The sequence below is a fragment of the Larimichthys crocea genome, chromosome VII (genome assembly GCF_000972845.2).
Source record: "Larimichthys crocea isolate SSNF chromosome VII, L_crocea_2.0, whole genome shotgun sequence".
Taxonomy (NCBI): domain Eukaryota; kingdom Metazoa; phylum Chordata; class Actinopteri; family Sciaenidae; genus Larimichthys; species Larimichthys crocea.
The window spans coordinates 28,837,695-28,861,149 of NC_040017.1; the positions used below are offsets into that span (position 1 = coordinate 28,837,695).

At 43.8% G+C, this 23,455-nt stretch overlaps 2 protein-coding genes across 5 annotated transcripts; one reads left to right on the forward strand and one right to left on the reverse strand.

Moving 5' to 3' along the window:
- Positions 1–1,621: 1,621 nt before the first annotated feature.
- Positions 1,622–21,966, forward strand: LOC104938279 (scavenger receptor cysteine-rich type 1 protein M130). Of its 3 annotated transcripts, none has more exons than XM_027280411.1 (7): positions 1,622–1,786; positions 4,057–4,162; positions 4,695–4,727; positions 4,830–5,108; positions 5,556–5,807; positions 21,155–21,208; positions 21,302–21,966. In XM_027280411.1, exons 2-7 carry the CDS (start codon positions 4,105–4,107, stop codon positions 21,718–21,720), a joined length of 1,095 nt encoding a protein of 364 aa, XP_027136212.1. In that variant the 5' UTR covers positions 1,622–1,786; positions 4,057–4,104; the 3' UTR covers positions 21,721–21,966. The 3 variants fall into 3 exon arrangements, with proteins under 3 accessions (XP_027136212.1, XP_027136211.1, XP_019132417.2); XM_027280410.1 differs by having other exon boundaries at positions 4,827–5,108; positions 21,302–21,965; XM_019276872.2 differs by lacking the exons at positions 21,155–21,208; positions 21,302–21,966 and adding exons at positions 5,955–6,236; positions 6,621–7,082 and having other exon boundaries at positions 1,624–1,786; positions 4,827–5,108; positions 5,556–5,861.
- Positions 10,733–19,300, reverse strand: rffl (ring finger and FYVE-like domain containing E3 ubiquitin protein ligase). 2 transcript variants are annotated; one of them, XM_010754641.3, is made up of 8 exons: positions 19,073–19,300; positions 17,718–17,899; positions 15,185–15,382; positions 14,847–15,098; positions 14,477–14,681; positions 14,352–14,375; positions 13,832–14,039; positions 10,733–13,147 (listed from the first exon to the last, which is right to left on the reverse strand). In XM_010754641.3, exons 2-7 carry the CDS (start codon positions 17,895–17,897, stop codon positions 13,858–13,860), a joined length of 1,041 nt encoding a protein of 346 aa, XP_010752943.1. In that variant the 5' UTR covers positions 17,898–17,899; positions 19,073–19,300; the 3' UTR covers positions 10,733–13,147; positions 13,832–13,857. The 2 variants fall into 2 exon arrangements, with proteins under 2 accessions (XP_010752943.1, XP_019133052.1); XM_019277507.2 differs by lacking the exons at positions 17,718–17,899; positions 19,073–19,300 and adding an exon at positions 16,810–17,050.
- Positions 21,967–23,455: the final 1,489 nt, after the last annotated feature.

Below are 23,455 nucleotides of genomic sequence, written 5' to 3' on the forward strand. Positions count from 1 at the left end.
CTTCTTCTCCTCAAACAACCAATGAGCAGTCGGAATCTCCTCCGTTGCCCACTAACCAACCAATCAACATCCATATTGCTTTGGCGACCTCAGGTGTTCAGAGTTAGCTTTATATAAAGGGAATGTGGCGTCCATGACGGTAACCAACCCTGAGTGCGCACATATTCTGACCTTTATGGTAAATATATAAATAATAATATAGCTCCAATTAAAGTCTGACATTTATACTTTGAAGTCATGGAAAGCAAAGGAGGCCATTGTTCATCATATTTTACATCTAGTAAACAAACACTGTGTAACACACCTCCAACTATTTATCTTTTTATGTAAAATTAGTATGTAGTTTTGTTTCCTAATATAAAATCAGTGTGTAGTTATATATGGTGAGTGTGTGTAGCTGTGTCTCTTCATAAAATACACACACTCATTATATATGAAGAGACACAACTACACACACTCATTATATATGAAGAGACACAACTACACACACTCATTATACAGTATATGAAGAGACACAACTACACACACTCATTATATATGAAGAGACACAACTACACACACTCATTATATATGAAGAGACACAACTACACACACTCATTATATATGAAGAGACACAACTACACACACTCATTATATATGAAGAGACACAACTACACACACTCATTATATATGAAGAGACACAACTACACACACTCATTATATATGAAGAGACACAACTACACACACTCATTATATATGAAGAGACACAACTACACACACTCATTATATATGAAGAGACACAACTACACACACTCATTATATATGAAGAGACACAACTACACACACTCATTATATATGAAGAGACACAACTACACACACTCATTATATATGAAGAGACACAACTACACACACTCATTATATATGAAGAGACACAACTACACACACTCATTATATATGAAGAGACACAACTACACACACTCATTATATATGAAGAGACACAACTACACACACTCATTATATATGAAGTGACACAACTACACACACTCATTATATATGAAGTGACACAACTACACACACTCATTATATATGAAGTGACACAACTACACACACTCATTATATATGAAGTGACACAACTACACACACTCATTATATATGAAGTGACACAACTACACACACTCATTATATATAAAGTGTCACAACTACACACACTCACTATATATGAAGTGACACAACTACACACACTCATTATATAGAACTACACACACTCACTATATATAACTACACACATTCATTATATATGAAGTGACACAACTACACACACTGATTATATATAACTACACACACTCATTATATATGAAGTGACACAACTACACACACTCATTATATATGAAGTGACACAATAGTGTGTAGCTTTGTTTTTTTAATATACAATCATTGTGTAGTCATGTCAGTTTGTATATATAATCAGTTTGTAGCTGTATTTCTTTATATAATCTCATTGTATACTAATGATAAAATCAGTGTGTAGTTTTGTCTCTTTACATAGAATTAGGGTATTCATTTGTAGTATTGTATAATACATATCATTGAGTTAAGTTAAAAACCCTGAAGCCTGCTGTTAACTAACACAGTTAGGGTTCAAACTCTCATATGTGAGTAGCGGCCGTACTTCTCGTATGTCAATAACTGTGTGTGTTCAAGCTTTGAATAAAGTTCATCAACCCTGAAGACCAGGAGACCTCCAAGGATCAGATCAGAGTCAGAGAGACAAACCTGACAAACAGAAGAACACAAACCTGAACTGACGGTAAGCACTGTGATCTGTTGGTTCACTAGAAGTATACAGGACTCATGTGGTCTCCTGGGGTTGGGGCCTTTTTCTTCTTTATCGTAAACAGCTGTGGAATTTGTCACAAGCTGTATTTCAGATTTTAAACTGGTCATTTTATAAGAAATCACTGTATAGTTGAGTCGGCCTTTTTATACCTTAGCCTAAACGTATTTCAGGTTTAAATCATTTAATTTAATACATGGATGAATGTGACGTGTTGTAAAAGTGCATCCAGAAAAATGTTACATAAATGCAAGCTGAGCACAGGAGCATGACGCAAATTGGACACCAATGGAAGACAACTTGAGACATGATTTTATTTTAACAACCAGACAAAAAATGTAAGTGATTATGATCCTGGCAGAGGTCAATACCAGAGAAGCAGTTCAATTAAGCAAACAAATCTTTGAAGGGGAGAGGCAATAATCCAACGTCCATAAATCGAACAAAGTCCAAGCCAACATATTGAACGATGACTGGAATATTTCACACATGAACAAAGAGACAGAATAAAACCACTGGTCAGAGGAGGAAAGTTCATCACAGATGAACCACATCAGGGCCGGGCAGACGATCAATCAGAATCAGAATCAGAATCAGAAGTACTTTATTAATCCCAGTAGGGAAATTGTTTTTGTTATCACAGCTCCCAAACGGTAAGTGATAGCAAGAAAACAGTAATAAGAAAACAAAACTTTAACAATATACCCTATACAATATCCTATTTTAAACAATATATACACACTATATACACATGTATAAATAGCAGTTAAATAGAAGCAGTAACAGTAAAATAAAAAACAAGTAGCAGTGAGGTAACAGTGAGATATGAATAATTTAGTTTTTGAAATAAATAACAGTTAAATAGAAGCAGTGACAGTAGATTAAAAACCAAGTAGCAGTGAACTGTGCAATATATAACTCAAAGCCTTATACAGAGTTTAGTGAGGAGTTTAGTGAGGAGTTGTACAGGCTGACGCTCACAGGTAAGAAAGACTTCTTATGCCGCTCTGTGGAGCATCTTGGTACCAGCAGTCTCTGACTGAAGCTGCTCCTGAGTCTGTCCAGCAGCTCATGGAGTGGGTGGGAGTCACTGTCCAAGATGTCCTGCACCTTAGACAGCATCGTCCTTTCCAACAGCACAGTCAGTGAGTCCATCTGTACCCCCACAACATCACCGGCCCTACGGACAAGTCTGTTTAACCTGTTGGCTTCAGCTACCTTCAAACCGCTGCCCCAGCACGCAACGGCAAAGAAGACAGCGCTGGCCACCACTGACTCGTAGAACATCTTCTGAGTCTCCTCAGGAAATAGAGGCGGCTCTGACCCTTTTGTAGACAGCTTCAGTGTTCTTATTCCAGTCCAGTTTGTTGTTCAAGTACTCCTCCACAATGTCCACCGAGGCCCCCCGAATGGAGATAGGGGTTACCTCTGTTTTTCTTCTCCTCAGGTCCACTACCAGCTCCTTGGTCTTTGTCACATTGAGCTGTAGATGGTTTAGCTCACACCATGTAACAAAGTTCTGGACCGTTGCCCTGTACTCGGTCTCCTCTCCACCGCTGATACATCCTGCTATTGCAGAGTCATCAGAATACTTCTGAAGATGGCAGGACTCTGTGCAGGAGCTGTAGTCTGTGGTGTACAGGGTGAATAGAAGAGGAGACAGGACAGTCCCCTGTGGAGCTCCCATGTTGCTAACCACTCTGTCTGACACACAGTGCTGCAGACGAACATACTGTGGTCTGCCAGTCAGGTAGCTCACAATCCAGGACACAAGGGAGGTGTCTACCTGCATAGTTTATAGCTTCTCACTCAGCAGGGCCGGACAGATGGTGTTAAAGGCACAGGAGAAGTCAAAGAACATGACTCTCACCATTGCTCGCTGCCTTGTCCATGGGTGTAGGCTCGGTTCAGCAGGAAGATGATGGCGTCATCCACTCCCAGGTGGGGCTGGTAGGCGAACTGAAGAGGGTCTGTGAAGGGTTTCACCATGGGTCTGAGTTTCTCCAGCACCAGTCTCTCCATCGTCTTCATGATGTGCGATGTCAGAGCCACAGGTCTGTAGTCATTGGGGTCGCTGGGGCGTGACGTTTTTTTCAGACCTGGCAGGAAGCACAACAAAGGCATAATGTAACCGAATAATACAACTCCAGTGTCTTTCACACACATCTATCAGTCCAAAGGAAGACCACAAACCACCATTATACAGTACTTATCAGTTTGTGTTTGTCCTCTCTGATTCACAGCACAGTGACAGACACAGACCAACAACAGACGGTGAAGGTCTGGTTCTGATGATGCTGGACATGGATCACATGTTGATGGTTCTCCTGGTGTTGCTCTGGAGCTCAGGTAGGACTCAGACAGAACCTGAAAGGTGACTGTTGCTGTCCATCTGTATGGATCTGTAAACGCAGCAGTCACTGTTGCTAAAATGTAGCCAAATGCTTTCATCTGTATCCTCATGTGTCACTGTAAAAAGGTCATGAACCAGGTTTCAGCATCCATGTAATAAGACACATTGTACTGAAATGACTTCCTCAGAAACTGTTTAAACTCGGTCCATACCATTTTTCGATGACTTTGTTGTTGCCCATCACTTCCAGTTTGTCTCTAACTGGTTCTCAAACTTCTGAAGGTCTGTCCTGATGTACTTAACGGACCATAACTCTTCAATGCTTCATTGGATCGCAACCAAATTTGGGCTTCCCCTTGTGTCCTTTGATAAAACACCACCATATATTCTGAATTCTGGGTAGTATCTTCATGTTGTCATGACATGAGTCACCAGCACTTCTTGTTGGGGCTCTTTCAGAAGCTGGGTCTGAGCGGCAGCAGATGCAGCAGCTTATGTCGATGTTTATTTTCTGCTTTTCTAAATCAGGTTTTCGGGCAGAAGAAGTCCACGATCACGCTGGTATGTAGAAAAATCTATAAATGTTGAATTACATGACAGAAAGTGACTGTGACTGATTTTTCTTCTGGACTCACTGATGACTCTCTTGTTTCTGTTCAGAAGATGTCAGGTTGGTGGGAGGACACAGTCGCTGTGCAGGAACACTGGAGGTGAAACTGAAAGAGTGGAGGCCAGTGTCTAGCTATGACTGGACCCTGAAGGAAGCAGCTGGTGTCTGCAGAGATCTGGATTGTGGCTCAGCTGTGTCTATACAATGGACAGTGGAGCCCATAGACAGATCTGTGTGGAGGATCAAATCTAACTGTCTTCAGTCTGGATCTACTCTGAAAGACTGTGTAGAACCATGGGTGTCTACCTCCACCTTTAATCTTACCTGTTCAGGTAAGTCCATCAGTGATCTACATTTACATTTAGTCATTTAGCTGACACATGAGAAAAGTGTGGATTGCCATGAGTGAACAGGTGAACAGGGGTTTCACTGTGCAGTCTAGGAGGCCCGTCAGGACGTTACAGTAATCTAGTCTGGAGATGAACACAGCTTGTGTCAGGAGTGTCAGGAGCTTGATTTTCTGATGTTGTTAAGTGCAAAACGACTCGACCAGGCAACTGAGGAGACATGATTGGAGAGTTTCTCACCACCCTGGCATAGGGAGTCAGTGTTGTTGATGTCATGGTGTGTGTAGGTTTGGCTGGGAGGACCAACAGTTCAGTTTTAGAGAGGTTCAGCTGGAGGTGGTGGGGCGATATCTGAGAGGCATTCAGAGACCCTGAAATTTTTTTTGTTATTTCCCTGAATAATAATAAAGTGATGATTCTCTCTCTCTGCAGACTCTGTCAGGCTGGTGAATGGGTCTAGTCTGTGTTCAGGCAGACTGGAGGTCAAGTCCAACCAGTCATGGTCCTCAGTGTGTGAAGCTGACTTTGACCAGCAGGATGCAGAGGTGGTCTGTAGGGAGCTCGGCTGTGGGCCTCCTTCAGTCCTCCAGGGGGCGCTCTATGGAGAAGTGGAGGCTCCAATGTGGACCAAAGAGTTCCAGTGTGGAGGCCATGAGTCTGCTCTCCTGGACTGTAGAAGCTCAGGATCAACTAGAAACACCTGCTCACCTGGAAAAGCTGTTGGACTCACCTGCTCAGGTAGAAGAGGAGCTGCAGCTTTGATTTGGTTCATTTCTGTTCTGATGAAACTCACTTTGTTCTTTGACTGATGACTCTCTTGTTTCTGTTCAGAACCTGTCAGGTTGGTGGGAGGACACAGTCGCTGTGCAGGAACAATGGAGGTGAAACAAGGAGGCTGGAGACCAGTGGATGGCTTTCGCTGGACCCTGAAGGATGCAGCTGTTGTCTGTAGAGATCTGGACTGTGGCTCTGCTGTTTCTGTAGAAAGGGCAAAGGAGTCCTCAATCAGACACATGTGGAGGATCAAATCTGACTGTCTTCAGTCTGGATCTGCTCTGAAGGACTGTGTAAGACCATGGTTGACTTCCTCCATTTTCAATCTCACCTGCTCTGGTAAGTCCATCAGTGATGTCATCTCCGACAGTAATGTTTCCAGTGTGTTCCTTCCTCTGTCTCAGTCAGTGGTTTCCATTGGACTGAACCGTAAAGTTAAATAGGTGGTCTTGTTCCCAAAAGTTCCCTGCTACAAACCTCCCACAGACTGCTGACCTTCACCTGACCTGATCAGGTTCAAGTTGAATTGAAAAGGTGTATGGGTTACGTTTTCGTCTACCAACAGGATCTGCATTCAAAAACTGTCTAAATTGTATATAAACTTGAAATCTTTAAACTCCTAAATGTACCAGAACCTAGTTTACTTGTTCTCCAAGGTACTCTGCCTTTGTATATTCAGCTCGAGGAGTGATTGTCAGTGACTGTGCTGTCATGTCTCTCCAGGCCAACAGGGGGCAGACGTCACAAATACAGATGGACACTGAACTGTCGACTGTCACTGGTTTCAACAGGAGGACGTCTGAATCAGATGGAGTGAAGGGAACGGAAAAATAAATGTTTGTACAACCCTAAGTTTCTCCTGGAGACACTGCAGAGGGTTTGTTTACTTTGTTTGGAACCTTGCACGATTAATTGGATCAAATATTTTCTGAACAAGAACTTTTGGTTTCATATTCCCTGAAGAATATTCAAGCAATTGGGAGACATCGAATATTTTACTTAAATGTTTTACTTCAGAGACTAATTACATAACACATCAATCAGTTATTAATCAGTTATTCAATATAACAGATGTATGATGGTAAAAACTAATCATGTATAATTTACATTGTATATCATGTCTCACCCTGTCCTCATGTGATTCATAGATTCATTATTCAAAGATAATAAAAGCAAAACACACAATATGAAATCTAAGTAACTTGTTGAACAGTGTTCAGAATGAACCAAGATTAAATAAACTATAAACTGTGTAAATAAATGTAGAGTGTGTCTGACAGACATTACTGACACTGCAGCAGCACAGAGACTTTAATACAGTTAGTCAAAGGCAGCTTGAGGTTGCCGAGCAACCAGGGTCAGCTGCAGGTCAGAGCAATTAACTGCAGCTGTGCTCTGTCTGTGTGTGAGTGACTGCTGAGAGACACAGAAAATCTCTAAATGAAGCCCCTCCAACTAGTGGACACTAATGCCAAACGGTAGGTGGTATCAAAAAGCCCAAATGACCGTGAGCATCCTCATCTTGTCGACCATGTGAATGCTGAATTTCAGTGTGTGAAGTCAAAAAATGTGACCTGGGGAGAGAGAGAAAGAACAGGTGCCCCGTGCTCCTTTGGGACATTTCTCCTCTCCAGTTTACATGGGAGTAGATGGGGCTGTCGGTGGGTGATCCTGGAGCATCAGTGCGTCTCCCGCCAAAACTATAATTTTTTTCTGTAAAGTGACATTTGTGGCCACGAGAGCCGTTTGCAAATGTATTTTTTGACAAATGTTTCTCTCCCTCTCCACTCTAGCTCTGGAACATTCTACCAATGCACACCCATTGTAAACTTTGCCGTGGTTTTTGGTGATTTTTGGCAAAACCATTTGGTGAAACTCTGAGAAAAGTCACAGCTCACCATTCCCGGCCATGTATGTGTGACCAAAACTGCAGGAGGAGTAGCACCCTGAAATCCTTGGAATATGTCAGAATAATCAGTATGGAGAATAGTGAATAGTGCAGGAACACTCAGTAAAACAACAAATGAAAACATTTTGGAGTTATGTTACATAACTTGGATAACTGAAGTCACGCTCTGTTCAGTATCACTGAAGTTCAACCTTAAGTCCAACCTCACTCTGATGGACCTTTATCTTTTAAATGGTAAATGGACTGTACTTATATATCTCCTTTGTAGTCCTCGAGTCACTCAAAGTGCTTTTACACCACAGTACATCTCTCATTCACACACATTCATACACTGATGGCATTAGCTGCCTTGCAAAGTGCCAACTGCTCATCAGTTTTAGGAGCTAAGCATTCATACACAATCACACACTGATGGCACAGCCTTCAGGATCAGTTTGGGGTTCAGTATCTTGCCCAAGGATGTTGTGGAGAAATTGCTGAAGTCAAAGGTCAAAGGTGAGTCAGGAGTTCAGAAAGTGTTCAGGAGCCTCTGATGTCTTATGCTGTATTATTTATTGACGCTAGGCCAAGGAGAATTAGAGACACTCTCAAAGTTCATCAGAAGTGCCTGAGTCGGTCTCACATTCTGCCCAACTCATCCTGGTGGATCGACTTTAAACCCCAAGATAACACCACAAATACTACACGCCCAGAATGAGTCACAGAGAATGTCTTTACCCATGGAGGTGTTATTGTCAGCATGTTCTAGTCTGGAGACACAGATGTCTGTTTACGCAGATTGGACCGTCAACAACAAGCTATCTATTATGTCTATGAAGGCAGCAACAGGTCTCTGTGACCCTGGACACCACAGTGTGGAGATAGACTGGCACCTACTGTTCCCAACCAAAGCCAAACAACTAATACTGCTGAGGACCTCAAGGCCCACACGTGACCATGTGTAACCTAAGGATAGAAAATTCCATAACAAAGGACACTTCGACCAGCAGACTGGAGGAGCCAGGGATTGAACAAAGCTGATCATCAGGTTGGTGGTCAACCCGCTCTATCTCCTGAGCCACAGCTGCCCTATTTTGAACTTCTGTTGACGTGACTCTCTTTACGTGGTCTGCTCTGATCTCATAAAGGTATTTATATAACCAAGGCGACATCCACACTAATTTTATTTTAATTTGTGTGATGCTGTTCTTCCAGTGAAGCATTTCTGGCAATTAAGTCTAGCAAACATTCATAGTGAAGCACCTCTCCTTCACATCTGTCCTCATGACCTCGTGACATTTTCAATCGAGATCAAGGAAAGGTGGTTAGGAAAGGACTTAGGAGCTGATTTTTGACTATTTGACTGTACCCTTGGTTTTGAGGATTTTGAGGGACAGTGCTGGAGGAAGTATTCAGATCCTTTACTGCAGTAATACCACACTAAAAATACCCTGTTTCAAGTAAAAGTCCTGCATTTAATTAGTCTTAATGTTAGTATTTAATGTTTTTAAATGTCCCCTTTGACTCATACTATAGTATTGTATTACATACACATTATATATAGCATATCATTATATTGGATCACATAGATTAGATCAGTGGTTCTCAACTGGTCTGGCTTCGGGACCCACCATCACCCCTAAAGGACAAGCCGTGACCCAAATTGAGGAAAATTTTCAACTTCTCAAATTTATTTAATGAAAAGATGGTGCAGTTTGGTGGGTGTCTATTAACATTACAAGGCTTTATCGCCACCTACTGTGGCGATTGTGAATAGACGGCACTCCGCGGCATAAAAAATCCACTTCAAAATAAAAGCACAGGATTTTGTTCTTAACATTTTTTTCCCAGGCAAAGGCCCGCGACCCACTGAGAACGGGTCCGCGACCCACTTTTGGGTCGCGACCCACCAGTTGAGAATCACTGGATTAGATGATACTTGTTGATGATTTAATGCGTTTGAGTTTACCTGTGATGAAACGTGCCATAAAAATAAAAAGTGCAACAGCTCGATGAGTTCTCAGTTAAATAAATACAGACGTGAGGAGTCCAGGTTCAAACCTTGTTATGGCATAGCACCCCGGGCGGCTGGTGTTACCCCATGTGGGTGGACTGAGTCCTTGTTGAAGCAACATGGATTCAGTTGTTTGTCCTAGTAGCAAAGAAAGGCTAATGCTAACAGTCCTATCAAATGGAAAGCCATAAATAACGATGTGTGAACTTTCTCATGCTGCATTTTTGTGGACTTGCAGCTCAGGTACCATTCCAGTTCAAAAGTTCAGTGAAATGCCTGGGTGTATTCTTGCTCCACCCGTTTTATCGACAGTTTGTCAGGTGAACACCAGGCATTACACACTAATCAGCAACGATAGTGGAGAAGAAAAGTTCTGACTGTACACTTGAAAGAAAAACTGGTTCTTAATAAGTGAGTTCTATATTTTGTTGCTGTTCTTTGAATCGGACTGTATTTTCTAGTCTTCCAATCACTCATGGTGCTTTAACACTACATATGCACACATTCACACACCGATGCTGCAGCATTGGGAGCTATTTGGGGTTCAGTATCTTGCTCAAGGACACTTCGACATGCAGGCTGGAGAAGCTCGGGATCGAACTGTTGATCATCTGATTAGTGGACGGGCTGCTGTCCTTCCTGAGCAGCAGATGCAGATGTTTGGGGACAGCTGGCTTGCCTTGCAAGATGATCATGACAGTCAGCACTTCAGCTACCCTTAGGTATTTTGAACTAACTGAACTAATGGAGCAGTTGTGGCACAAGCTAATGGTACTAATGTGTTCGGCAATCAGGTAGCACGTAAACGCAGATGAAGCCAAGCCAAAGGCCAGAGGGAATATCCTCTGGAAGAACAGCATTCAGAGCTCAGAGACTGGTAGAAGACGCACAATTCTTGTTGGAAATGGCCAAAGAAAACACTGGACACACAACTGACAGAAAAACAGTTTTATTACAAAAGTATAGAGCAAAGTTCACTCAGAAAACTAAAGTTATTTCTTTTTCTATTAAAATATTTTCTGTTTCACAGATTCCAGTGAAGTCTGACGCATCTGAACTGTGAATAAAGTGAAGTTACAACAGACCCAAACATCAGTGCTAGCTCTTTTCACTGAGACTAAAGCAGCGGTTCCCAACCCACGAGCCCTCCAATGGGTTCTCGCTGTGTTGATCTCAGTGGGGACAGCTAAAGATGCTAACAGAACAGGTTTGTCATGTAACTCATCTCACAGTGCTGAGATTATGAAATGATTCACTCATGTTGTAGCAGAAAAATCAAAGTGCAGTAATGAAAGCTAGCATGATCCCGGAGTATAAGGCAAGAATTACCTGTGTGATCCCAAAAGTAGTAACAAAGTGGAAGTAACAACCATCATGTCACAAATATTCACAACAAAAATCAAACTTAATGATCTCACAAAAACAAAAATCTAAAAATACTCAAAAGACACAAAATTAAAGACAAAATTTCTCTTCTGCATCGTTTCTTCGTCCTCGACCAAAACAAATCAACTAAAGATGAAGTCAGTGTTTCAGCATCAACAACTTAGTGCAATCAGTGTTATAACAAGACATAAAGTCAACTTCAAACCCAAGAGTTTCACTGCTGAAGTTTCACACAGGCAGTCTGCTGGTAAAGATCATGTTGTTCTCAGTCTTTTATCACATGTGGAGTCCCTCAGGGAAGCATCCCGGGGCTTCTGATGTTTGTATTACGCCTAATGTAGATTTAAAGGGTCAGCAAGAACTGCAATGTTTCTACAGTAGCCCAGAACGGACCAGCCACCACAGTTTCTCCTTCATGTTACAAAGGGTGAGGTGAGGTGGTTCCACCAATTCCTACAGACCGGACCTTTAAAGGAACATTTAAATATGTAGGTAATATTCTTTGCACAGAAGTGTGATAGCTGCTCCGTCACATTTTCCGGAACTATACAAGTGCTTATAATTTTAACACAACCACATGAACTCTGAACGTTCTCTCTGTTCCCATTACTAGAAGATTATACTGAGTGCTAGTTTATTGCCTTAATACGTCACAAATTTGAATAGGTAATCTTAAACAAAACAAAAAAAAAGACTCTTCATTCCCTCATAGGAAGCTGCAGCCCTGGGTCTACGATTAGCTTAGCACAAATTAGAAACGTGTGTAGAGAATATGCTGGTACTTTTTCATGTTTTAGCCCTTTTTTTTTCCCGGCACGCAAAACAAAGTCGCAGTAGTTTGGTATCAATTTGAGCTGCAGCTACAGGTTTGGTGTGGTTCAGTTATGAACTGAATGTTTTTGGTCGGACAAAGGTGAGAAAAAAAAAAACATCAACTCAAAATACCTGTTAGTTGCAGCTTGAGTACTAAATACAGAACAAATAGAAACAAACATTTAAATTCAAGTAAACATGTGAACTTTGCTGAGTTGTGCATTTGATCTCGGTGATTCACTTTAGTCATTTGGAATTGCTGTTCTGAGTTTGCACATAAGAATCTGCACCTCACAGTATCATCACAGTAACGTGACCTCAAAAACATTTAATCCATCAAACCTGAAGTTGGAACTTCTCCAAAGTCTCGTTAGAGAAATCTAACGGGATAGATCTAATGAGACTTTTGGACAAAAGAAAACAGTTTGGATTTCAGAATATGTCGAGTGTTTTCTGTTATCGAGTCAAAGAGTTTGAAAAACTGAGCAGCGTTCAGGTGTGAAGGTAAATGTGTGATTGACAGGTGTGGTGTAGCCCCAATCACCTGAGGCTAGGGGCGGGGCTCAGTGTGCATGGTTGGGTGGGAGGGACTCGTAATCTGATCTGAAGGCAGTTTGTTGAACATGCCGATGTTCTGCTGGTGGGAAGCAGCCTTAGCTGCCAGTTTTATTACAGTGAAATCAATATTGTCAAAATCGTTAGAAAAAGGCTCAAATCAGAGAGAATTCAGCTGATTTCACAATGTTTTTACAGTGTAAACTCGCTGCAGACTGTAAACAAAGCTGAGGCTGTAAAAAGGTGACGTGGTCGAGGTACAGCCACGTTTCTCTTTGGTACATTTACCCCTCAGATTCCCTGTTGGACCCGTTTTTGTTCTTCACGCTGAGCAGGGCCGAGTTTCCAGGAGGTGATGACGAGCTGGTGAAGGCACAGATGAGTTTAAGGCTTCAGAGACGTGATCCACTTCCCGTACATTCAGTGTTTGTATTCAAACAGCAGCTCAGCAGTCAGGTAAGGTCACTTCTTCATAAAGACGTACCGCACTAATTATTTACACTAGAAAAATAGATTTAATAAAATAAAAACATTTTCTCTGTAGAACGTCCCTTCCAGAGGATTTGCAGATTATTGCTTTGGAGACGGTCGAACCTGAAAGAGGAAGAAGTCAGTGTGAAACTTTCCAGCTCTGAGTTTGACCTTTTTTACAAACAGAGACCAGGGTTTGTAGTTCTGTTTGTAGTCAGTAAACAAAGGAGGCGACGCACATCGATTTTCTAAACGTGATGAGGCCTTACATCCACCGCCCATGACATGCAACGATGTTCACTTCCTGTCTCCTAAGCGACCTCCAGACCTCGTTTGAACGCCGTGTGGATGAGGAGAACAGATTTGTGCTCGTGACAGATGCTCACGTCCATCTGTACGCCGATGACACTGTCATTTACTGCAATGTGTCAACCGTCACTAAAGCCGATTTTTATAGATCGCCTCATCTCAATGCTGAGAGTTCATTTCCTCCTGATTTATCTGTAAAATCTTTTTTTTGTCTTGTGAGTCTAAATCTCTCATAGTCTTTTCAAACCCATCTGCTATAGCCTGACGAGTATTTGTTATCTTGTGTATCAAGGTGCTAATCTGACTCAAGAAGTCGTGGCTCGGAAATCAGAAACGCCGGCTGTTGCCCCCGCAAAGCTAAATCGTTGATCGATGATAGTCGCTGCGGTTAATGAGGAGTTAAGTCAAACTGGGAGCTGTTTGTTGCTGACTTGTGGTGACTAAAAAGTAACATCTTATGTGGACAGTCCGCCTCAGACCGGTCCAGCAGGTTCTTACCTGGGTGCAGGTCTAGGTCGGCGTGCTCAGGACCGGAAGACGTGGACGGCTCGGATGACATACTGCCGGCAGATGGGACACTCGCTCATCCTCTTGCCGCACTTGGTGCAGGTGATCATGTGACCACACTCCAGCAGGACGCAGTCGATGGGAGAGTCCATACAGATCTTACAGAGGTTCTCCTCCGGACGTCCAACGCCACCGGACTCTACAGGCAGACAAAGATGATATCTAATATCAATAACACCAGAGAATCTGCTGATATGAATCTGAACATGAAGTAAGAAGAGTCCAAACAACCCAGAATATTTAGATCGAGCATCCTCGATGAAGGAGCGGGTTTGGATCGTGACGTCTCCTCAGACGCATTTATCAGCTAATATCAGCCCTGATCAGACTGATTTATTGAATCTTTATTGATTTTCTGTCGTCTATAGATTTAGATTTCTCTACAGTCACACAAAGACATTAACATTATTCATGTTATCTTTGTTCATGTCAGTAAGAACAGGAGACTCACCTGAAGCGTTCATGGCGTTGGCGGCTGGAACAAAAAAACATATTTTAGTTTGTTAAACAGACAAATCAAAGAACTTGTTTCCTGATGAAGAACCCAGAAGTTAAAACTCTCCGTCCTGAACTCACCCAGGAGGTTCTGCTGGTCCTGGTACAGCCGGCTCACTCTCTCCATCAGCTCCCACTTCTCGCAGCAGCCTTTGTAGTTGACAAAGTTCCTGGCGAGGATTTCCTTCAGCTGTCGGACGCTGAGCAGCTCGATGTCATCGAGACAGCTGAGGTCGGACAGGGAGGCCCTGCGACCCGAAACCGGGGCCTCCTCCGGGTCCCAGGTCTGAACAGAAGACACAAACTCAAGACTCAAGACTTTCAAGGATGACACATTTGAAATTTAATGCGACAACATCGAGAGCTTGTAAAACTTTTCCAGGAGTTTCCCTGAACAGATTTTAAGGATGCCTTGATCAAGGTTCCAGGTTTTCCAGGTTTCCCCTGTTACCTGGTCGTCATCCTGAACATCGGGCTCGGTGGGCGTGGTCTCTGCCGGCGTGGGCGGGTCTGGAGCTTCAGGCTGTGCAGCGGGGGGTTCAGGCGATGGTGCTGGGGATGGGGTGGTGGGTTCAGGAGTGGAGGTGGAGATATGAGGTGTCAGGTCAGAGGTCAGAGAGGTGGGCTCGGTGACCGGGGTCTCGGGAGCGGAGTCGCTGGACGGTGAAGACTGCTGACCGAGGACGAGCTCCACCAGCTCCTCCTGAGGAACAGGAAACAGGTTTAACTGGGCGGAGTCGAAGACACCAGGTGTGTTTGTTTTGTTTTGGGTGTAGCCTAATGGATGACCTTCTCTCTGCACAGGTGGGTGGAGACCTCGTGCAGGTGCAGGTAGTCCCTGAGCTCCTTCACTTTCAGCTTCATGAGCTCGGCCCGCACCAGCAGGTTGCCGTAGAAACGCTGACAGGTGTGACAGAGGCGGGGCCGGGGCTCCTGCTGGGCGGAGCAACGGCTGCAGTAGTTCTTCTTGCAGTCGACGCAGACATGCTGACAGACAGAGAGAGAGACAGAGAGACAGACAGACAGACAGACAGACAGAGAGAGAGACAGACAGACAGACAGACAGGTGGCAGGAGTTAATCACCAGACATGAGTTTGTTTAAATAATAAACAGGAAGCCGTTAACGAGCCAATAACAAACAGCGATCAGACCTGAATTTTAAGTGTTTCTGCAGCGTTGACAGAACGTTCCAAAACAAACATATCATCAGTCTGAACTAAAGCTCGCTGCGCTGTCTCTTTAAGAAACATGACACCTGAGCAGTTCATTACGTGTCCGTAACAACAGTTTAAAAACAAAAACAAACGTGCTACCTGATGGCTCCAAACATCTACATGAGGAATGAAGACCTGAACTGAACAAGCCGCTTGGTGGATCCGATAATTCAGTGACCTGGCGACGCCGTGGTTATCTTTGGCACAGCCTCGTGTTATATCGCTTTATTGATTTATAAGCACACGTCAGAAACCAGCTGAAGTTCAGGTAGAAACGAGGTCTGTTGGCGGCGTTTAGCTCAGCTGGTAGAGCAGCCGCCCCGTGTGTGAAGGCTCAGTCCTCGCCGCGGCGGCCCAGGGTTCGAATCCGCATGTCACCCCCGTCTCTCTCTCTGCACATTCCTGTCACTCTTTAACGGACTCTGTCAAATAAAGCTTAAAAAGTATCTTTAAAGAATAAAGGAGGTTGCGATGTCCTCCTCCCTAAAGTTAATCTGACTAAATGTAAATCAGTAACTCATCAACATCTCGATGACTCTTCACAGAGTCAGCATCATAAATCAGGACGAGGAGGAGCTGGACTCTTAGACTTTGAGCTCCTGATAATCCTTCTGGACTCGGGAACGTCCAGCACGTCAGAAACACGCTCCGGACCACCCAGAATTCATAGCGTTCTTCAGAGATGACGACGGGGAAAGAGAACGTGAAGAAGAGCCAAACAAAACAGATCTGCCAGGAAAGAGTTTACAGTCCAATCCTGGATCAGGACCAGCAGAGGACCAGGTCTATAAACATCCCAGACTCCATAATCAGACCTAGATATAGCTCTGTCTGTTTCCTCCATGTGATGCTCAGCACTGTGCAGAGAGAACTGTAGCTGCTGTTAGCTCATGTTAGCTCAGTCCGTTAGCTCAGTGGTCAGACTGTGAGCTCGGAGCACCGGGAAGAAGAAGAAGAAGAAGAAGAAGAAGACGACGACTTCAGGCCCAGCAGTCAGCAGCTTCTATGGACATGATGGCAGAGGAGGAGAGAGCGAAGAGGACGCTGACGGAGGAAGCTAAGAAGAGCCGGTATCGTGCCAGAACTGGAGCTGGGCGACACATAAATTAGCATCATGGATCATGTAATCTTACATTAACATAACATCTACATTAGGGATGCAGCCATGCATCGGCTGAACGGCGGTATCGCCTCTTTACCTGCCATCGGCCATCGGCAAATAAAGTTGACATTCACGTCCTGAGTGTCCTGGACAGATCCTGAACTCTGTGATTTTCCTCTTTTCATTTCTAACCGGCCCGTTTCAGCTCATGCCCGTGCACGCCCGGTGTCTCCTCCCCCGATTCACATATACAGATCAAAATAAATGTGATAGTATGAAAACATTACAAGCGAGACAATGAAATGAAAACGTTGTAATAACGGCTGTGAGCACAGCTGGACACGGTGCTCTAGAACTGTCGTTTAAACCCAGTTTGTTTCATCTGAACACGCTGTCAGCTTCAGAAGCCATCACACACATATATTTATGAAAAGTCACGGACTGACAGACGTGTGGTTTGAATGGAAACCTTCTCACTGAGGAAGCTTTTGTTCATCAGGCTAAAACCACTGCAATCATTTTGTTGGGCAGTGTGAGTCCTGAAAACACCTGTTCGTTGATTAGTTAGCTATACACCGAGAACTCGTCATGTGGATTAAGTTATATTAAATGACATCAAAGTGGTTTTTGTTTCATAAACGTGACTGATTGGATTTGTGCCCATTCAAGGAGAGTACGATGAAGAGCTGAAAGACTTTTAGTGGTTGGTGAGAGCTTGGTGAAATAAAAGGCTGAAAGACAGACGCCGAGCTGGGCTGACTGCTGCTGGACTAGGCAGTGATATCAGCTGCTGCTGGGGACCTGGTTGATGATTGGCTGTTGGGGACCTGGTTGATGATTGGCTGCTGGGGACCTGGATGATGATTGGCTGCTGGGGACCTGGATGATGATTGGCTGCTGGGGACCTGGATGATGATTGGCTGCTGGGACCTGGATGCAGTGCGGATCCTAAAAGCACGGACCCTTCTTTTCAGCTAGAAATCAGGACAGGTGGGCGGGTGTTACCTTCTTGGCAGGTGTGTCGAAGCCCCCCCCACAGGCCTTACAGGTGTGTTCAGGTGGAGGAGGAGACGGCTGACTGCTGAAGGCTGAATTGGTGTAGGACTGATGACGGCGCTCGCCTCCATCAGGCTGTCCCACATCAGCTGAGTCCACACAGAACCAGTTACAGCAGGACGCGAACATGCCTGAAGAACACACAGAAGCACTGACTGTTAGAAGTATTAATACTGTTAGAAGTATTAATACTGTTAGAAGTATTAATACTGTTAGAAGACAGGAGGTGTGACAGGAGTCGCCCTCAGGTATAAATATCCAGGTGTCCCCACGCTCGGGGTCTTTTCTTCATCTTTGACCGCCCACATGTTGAACTGACCTTTTCTTTGCAAAGAAAATAAAAACCTCGTCGTCTCTATTTCATTCTTCACCAGCAGCAGAAAATTTCCACAACAGAACGCAGACGTTTGATTTTACTTTCGTTTCTTTGACCAAACCACACACACACAACATGTCATGTGACGTCCTGCGGGTCAGAACTTGTCTTCATAATTTCACAATTTTAACCAAAATAATTTGAGAGGAAACAGAAAACAGGTGAGGAAAGGTGTCGGCTGAAACGCAGCAGTTCATTCTACCAACGTGAAGCAATAAAATTTGTCATCACGTCATATCAATCATCCTGAAGCTGAACGTCTGCGTGTTGACAAATAATAACAAAACATATGCATGAACGCACACGCTCATAATTCAGTATATAAAGAGCTGAAGTTATTACAGGCTTAGACTGCCACACATGTTTATTCTGATTCTTATTAAAATGTGTGAGTGTGTCGCTCAGTCTTATTTTGTAATATAATATTATATCAGTGCAACATGAAGGATGAGTTATGATCTGCAGCTGCACAAACTGAAAATGTTACAGGTTGTTTCTCTGTCTTACAGTCTGATTTTTAATAATAAATAAAGTTGTTGTTGTTATGATGTAAAGTTCACTCACACACACACACACACACACACACACACACACACACACAGCCTGCTGAGCTCCAGGTTAACAGGTGATCTGCTCAGCGGGGAGCTGCTCCACCTTGAAGCCGACATTCCGTGCACGGAGCCCGGCCTGTGGAGCGGGAAGTCCCGCCCCCCCCCTCCTCCCTCCGGAGCTGGAGCTAGCAGCAGGCTAACGGCTAGGCTAACATGAAGCTAGTTAAAAGAGTTGAGAGAGACACAAACACGGACCCACAGCTGACCCGGGTCAGACTAACCCGGGTCAGACTAACCCGGGTCAGACTAACCCGGGTCACACTAACCCGGGTTAACTTCACCAACAAGCAACCAGCAAACAACAAGAAGCGTCTTACCTGTTAGTGACAGGCTGCTACGGCTAGCAGTCAGATAACTAACTCACTAACTAACTCACACACACACACACACACACACACACACACACACACACACTGCTAGTTAAAGTTAACTCTAACTCAGCTGGTTCAAAGTCGATGCAGCATGATGAGTCAGCAGTTTGTCCAACTAACACGGAGAGAGACGAAGTGAACAACAACAACACAACCAGGAAGACACACACACACACACACACACACACACACACACACACACACTAACATCAATTCGAATAAAATCAATTAAAACATGTGCAAAGAAATTAAATCTGCATAAAAGTCCATAAGAAGTAAAGTTTGTTTTTCTATAAATAGGATAATAACGTTAATAATAATAATAATAATAATAATAATAATAATAATACATTTTATTTCATAGGCTAACATCAATTCGAATAAAATCAATTAAAACATGTGCAAAGAAATTAAATCTGCATAAAAGTCCATAAGAAGTAAAGTTTGTTTTTCTATAAATAGGATAATAACAATAATAATAATAATAATAATAGCAATAATAATAATAATAATAATAATACATTTTATTTCATAGGCTCCTTTCTGTCACCCAAGGACACCGTACAATAAATAAAAGTAGAGCAAATAACAGAAACAAACAAAAAGTAAAACCATAAAGTACCAAACTACAAGAATACAACATTAAAAACAAACAGGATATATAACATGAAACATTAATGGTGCGGTCTGTCAGATATTTATCAGTCACTTTTCCATATATAAATCCATCGTAAAGTTTCTACAACGCGCCATGAGAAGTTATGAAGTCACTGAGTTCAAGTGTTGAAATCACGTAATCATCATCGGTCAACAACACTGGGACCTACTCGGCTCTTCCTGCCCGAGAAGGAGGCAGCTTTCCTGGGGGAGGTGAGCCGTAGAGTCCGTGTGGAGGACTGACCGGGTCACGGAAAACAGTTTGTGTGTCGTTTGTTTTACAAGAGAAGTTTATTTATGCTGTAAAATAATTATAACAAACGGACACAAACCAAACTAAACTTCTTGTTGTCATTGTTCTGAAGTCAGACTGCTTCATGAAATGAGGGTTATAGTTATAGTATAAATACAACATGAAGACAAAGAGAGAAATGTGGATTCTAAAACTAAAATAAGAAGTAATATATATTACATAATAAATTATATATAAAGTACAATTAACAGTGGTGTGATTAAAACAAACTGGACTTGCTGAGTTTCCCTGTCCACACCCTGAGGACCCACAGGTGTCCGCAACTTCCCACAGGTGTCCACAACGACCCACAGGTGTCGACTTCAGCGACCCACAGTCGAGCTCAGCGGCCACAGTCTACCTCAACGACCCACAGGTGTCCTCTGCGACCCACAGGTGCCCTCAGCGACCCACAGGTGTCGACTTCAGCGACCCACAGTCGAGCTCAGCGGCCACAGTCGACCTCAACGACCCACAGGTGTCCTCTGCGACCCACAGGTGCCCTCAGCGACCCACAGGTGTCGACTTCAGCGACCCACAGTCGAGCTCAGCGGCCACAGTCGACCTCAACGACCCACAGGTGTCCTCTGCGACCCACAGGTGCCCTCAGCGACCCACAGGTGTCGACTTCAGCGACCCACAGTCGAGCTCAACGACCCACAGTCGACCTCAGCGACCCACGGTCGACCTCTGCGACCCACAGTCGACCTCAGCGACCCACAGGTGTCGACTTCAGCGACCCACAGTCGAGCTCAGCGGCCACAGTCGACCTCAACGACCCACAGTCGACCTCAACGACCCACAGATGCCCTCAGCGACCCACAGGTGTCGACTTCAGCGACCCACAGTCGAGCTCAGCGGCCACAGTCTACCTCAACGACCCACAGTCGACGTCAGCGACCAACAGGTGTGCTCTGCGACCCACAGGTGTCCTCACCGACCCACAGGTGTCCTCACCGACCCACAGGTGTCCTCTGCGACCCACAGTCGACCTCAGCGACCCACAGGTGTCCTCTGCGACCCACAGGTGTCCTCACCGACCCACAGTGGAGTCTGCTCCCTGGACTGCAGAAGCTCAGGATCAACTAGAAACACCTGCTCACCTGGAAAAGCTGTTGGACTCACCTGCTCAGGTAAAAGAGGAGCTGCAGCTTTGATTTGGTTCATTTCTGTTCTGATGAAACTCACTTTGTTCTTTGACTGATGACTCTCTTGTTTCTGTTCAGAACCTGTCAGGTTGGTGGGAGGACACAGTCGCTGTGCAGGAACACTGGAGCTGAAACTTCTGGGAGAATGGAGACCAGTGAGTTACTCTGACTGGAGCCTGAAGACAGCAGCTGTTGCCTGCAGAGATCTGGACTGTGGCTCTGCTGTTTCTGTAGAACAGAGAGAGGAGTCCTCAGACAGATCTGTGTGGTGGATCAGGTCTGTCTGTGTTCAGTCTGGATCTGCTCTGAGGGACTGTGCAACATCATCATATTCCTCCTCCTCCATCCTGAATCTCACCTGTCAGGTAAGTCCATCAGTGACATCATCTCTGTATTTTGTCCTTCTGTTTTTTCTGTTGCCATGGCACCGTGTAGTTGGTTTCCAGGTCCAGTCACTGTTTTTTCCCTTTTTGTACTTTTTTCATGTGTTTTTTTGACACCAGTCTTCATCCATGTTGTGTCAGTCGGACTTGAACTATGGAGATCAGTGATTTGCCTTTTTTCTGTCATACTTCATGATCCATCAAAAAAAGACACGGCTCTCTTGTTTACACTCGAGAACAGCTGTTAGCTCTACGAGCATGCTCTCTGTGGAAAGTCAGATCTCTGCATAATAAGATAGAGGAGCTAACGGAGCTAACCAGGCTACAGAGGAGAGTGAAGCATCACAGACAGACAGACAGGCAGACAGGCAGACAGACAGACAGACAGACAGACAGACAGACAGACAGACAGACAGACAGACAGACAGAGAACGGACAGACAGACAACAGACAGACAGACAGACAGAGAACAGACAGACAGACAGACAGACAGTCTGTTGTTAACCATGAAGTGATGTTTTATGATTATACCCTCTAGAACACTGCGCCTCCACTGACTCTGCGCTCCCTCCAGGACGCTTGGGTTCCTTGTGGTTTTTCCTATAGTTCCAAAAAGTAAGATGGGAGCCAGAGCTTTCCAGCTAAAATCAGGGCAACAGGCTCATCTCTTGTGGAACAAACTACCTGTCGTGGGTTCAGGAGGCAGACACGGTCAACAACCTTAAGAGTAGACTGAAGAGTTTCCTCTGATAGAGCTTATAGTTAGTGCTGGCTCAGGTTCTCCATTTGTTATTCTGCCATAGGACTAACACTGATGTGTGTCTCTCTCTCCTCTCGTCACACTACACATATGGCCACTGTATTAGTGCTACCATAGCCGCTACTGTAATCATTTTATCATTCATGCGTAATTCATGGTCATTGATCAGTCATTGTAATCTTGTCAGTTTATCAAGTCATTGGAATTCACATTGTCCAAGTTATTTCAGGTCATGTGAATTCATTGGTCATTTTGATTAGTCAGTCATGGTAAATTCATTGTCTGTTAATTAAAAATCATTCATCTAATTCATGGGCGTTTATCAGCATTGTATTCATTGTCAGTTTATCAGTCATCGTAAATTCATTGTCAGTTTATCAGTCATATTTGTAAGTCTTGCTTTTATCAGTCATGGTAATTCAATGTCATTTTTAAGCATCATTGGTAATTCATTGTCATTTTAAATCAGGCAGTGTAATTTCATTGTCATTTATCAAAAGTCATTGTAATTCATTGCCATTTTATCAGTCATTGTAATATTCATTGTCAATTTTTATCAGTCATTGTAATTCATTGTGTCATTTTATCAGTCATTGTAATTCATTTGTCATGAGAAGATTTTCCATTCAATCGTAATCAGTGTCATTTATCAGTCCATTATAATTCATTGTCATTATCATCATTGTACAAATGTTTGTGTGTGATTTGTTTCTTACAAACTGACATCGATGCAAACTCCTGTCAGTCCTGGAGAGGGATCCCTCCTCTGTGGCCTCTTTCCTGGAGGTTTCTTCTTTCTCCACATTGTTTTTTTTCCCTGTTAAGGTTTTTGGGGGCAAGTTGTCCTCACGGGAACCGAGGGTCTAAGGAAGAGGGTTCACGTATGACCCGGAACAGATTGGAAAGCCAGAGGAAAATGGACTTTGTGACTTGGGGGTGTAGAAATAAAATCTGATGTGATGGATCTGACTGGAGCCGTGAAGACAGCAGCTGTTTGCCTGAGAGAATCTGGACTGTGGCTCCTGCTGTCTGTAGAATGGACAAGGAGGAGTCCTCAGCAGATATCTGTGTGGTGGATCGCATGATCTG

Bases quoted from the DNA above. Each gene is read 5' to 3' on its own strand.
- LOC104938279 (XM_027280410.1), top strand. From the start codon at position 4,105: ATGATGCTGGACATGGATCACATGTTGATGGTTCTCCTGGTGTTGCTC. The intron at 4,728-4,826 runs GTATGTAGAAAA...GTTTCTGTTCAG, and splicing joins AGAAGTCCACGATCACGCTG to AAGATGTCAGGTTGGTGGGA. The intron at 21,209-21,301 runs GTAAAAGAGGAG...GTTTCTGTTCAG, and splicing joins TGTTGGACTCACCTGCTCAG to AACCTGTCAGGTTGGTGGGA.
- rffl (XM_010754641.3), bottom strand. From the start codon at position 17,897: ATGTTCGCGTCCTGCTGTAACTGGTTCTGTGTGGACTCAGCTGATGTG. The intron at 15,383-17,717 runs GTAACACCCGCC...TCTGTCTGTCAG, and splicing joins TCGACACACCTGCCAAGAAG to CATGTCTGCGTCGACTGCAA. The intron at 15,099-15,184 runs GTCATCCATTAG...CCTGTTCCTCAG, and splicing joins CCCACCTGTGCAGAGAGAAG to GAGGAGCTGGTGGAGCTCGT.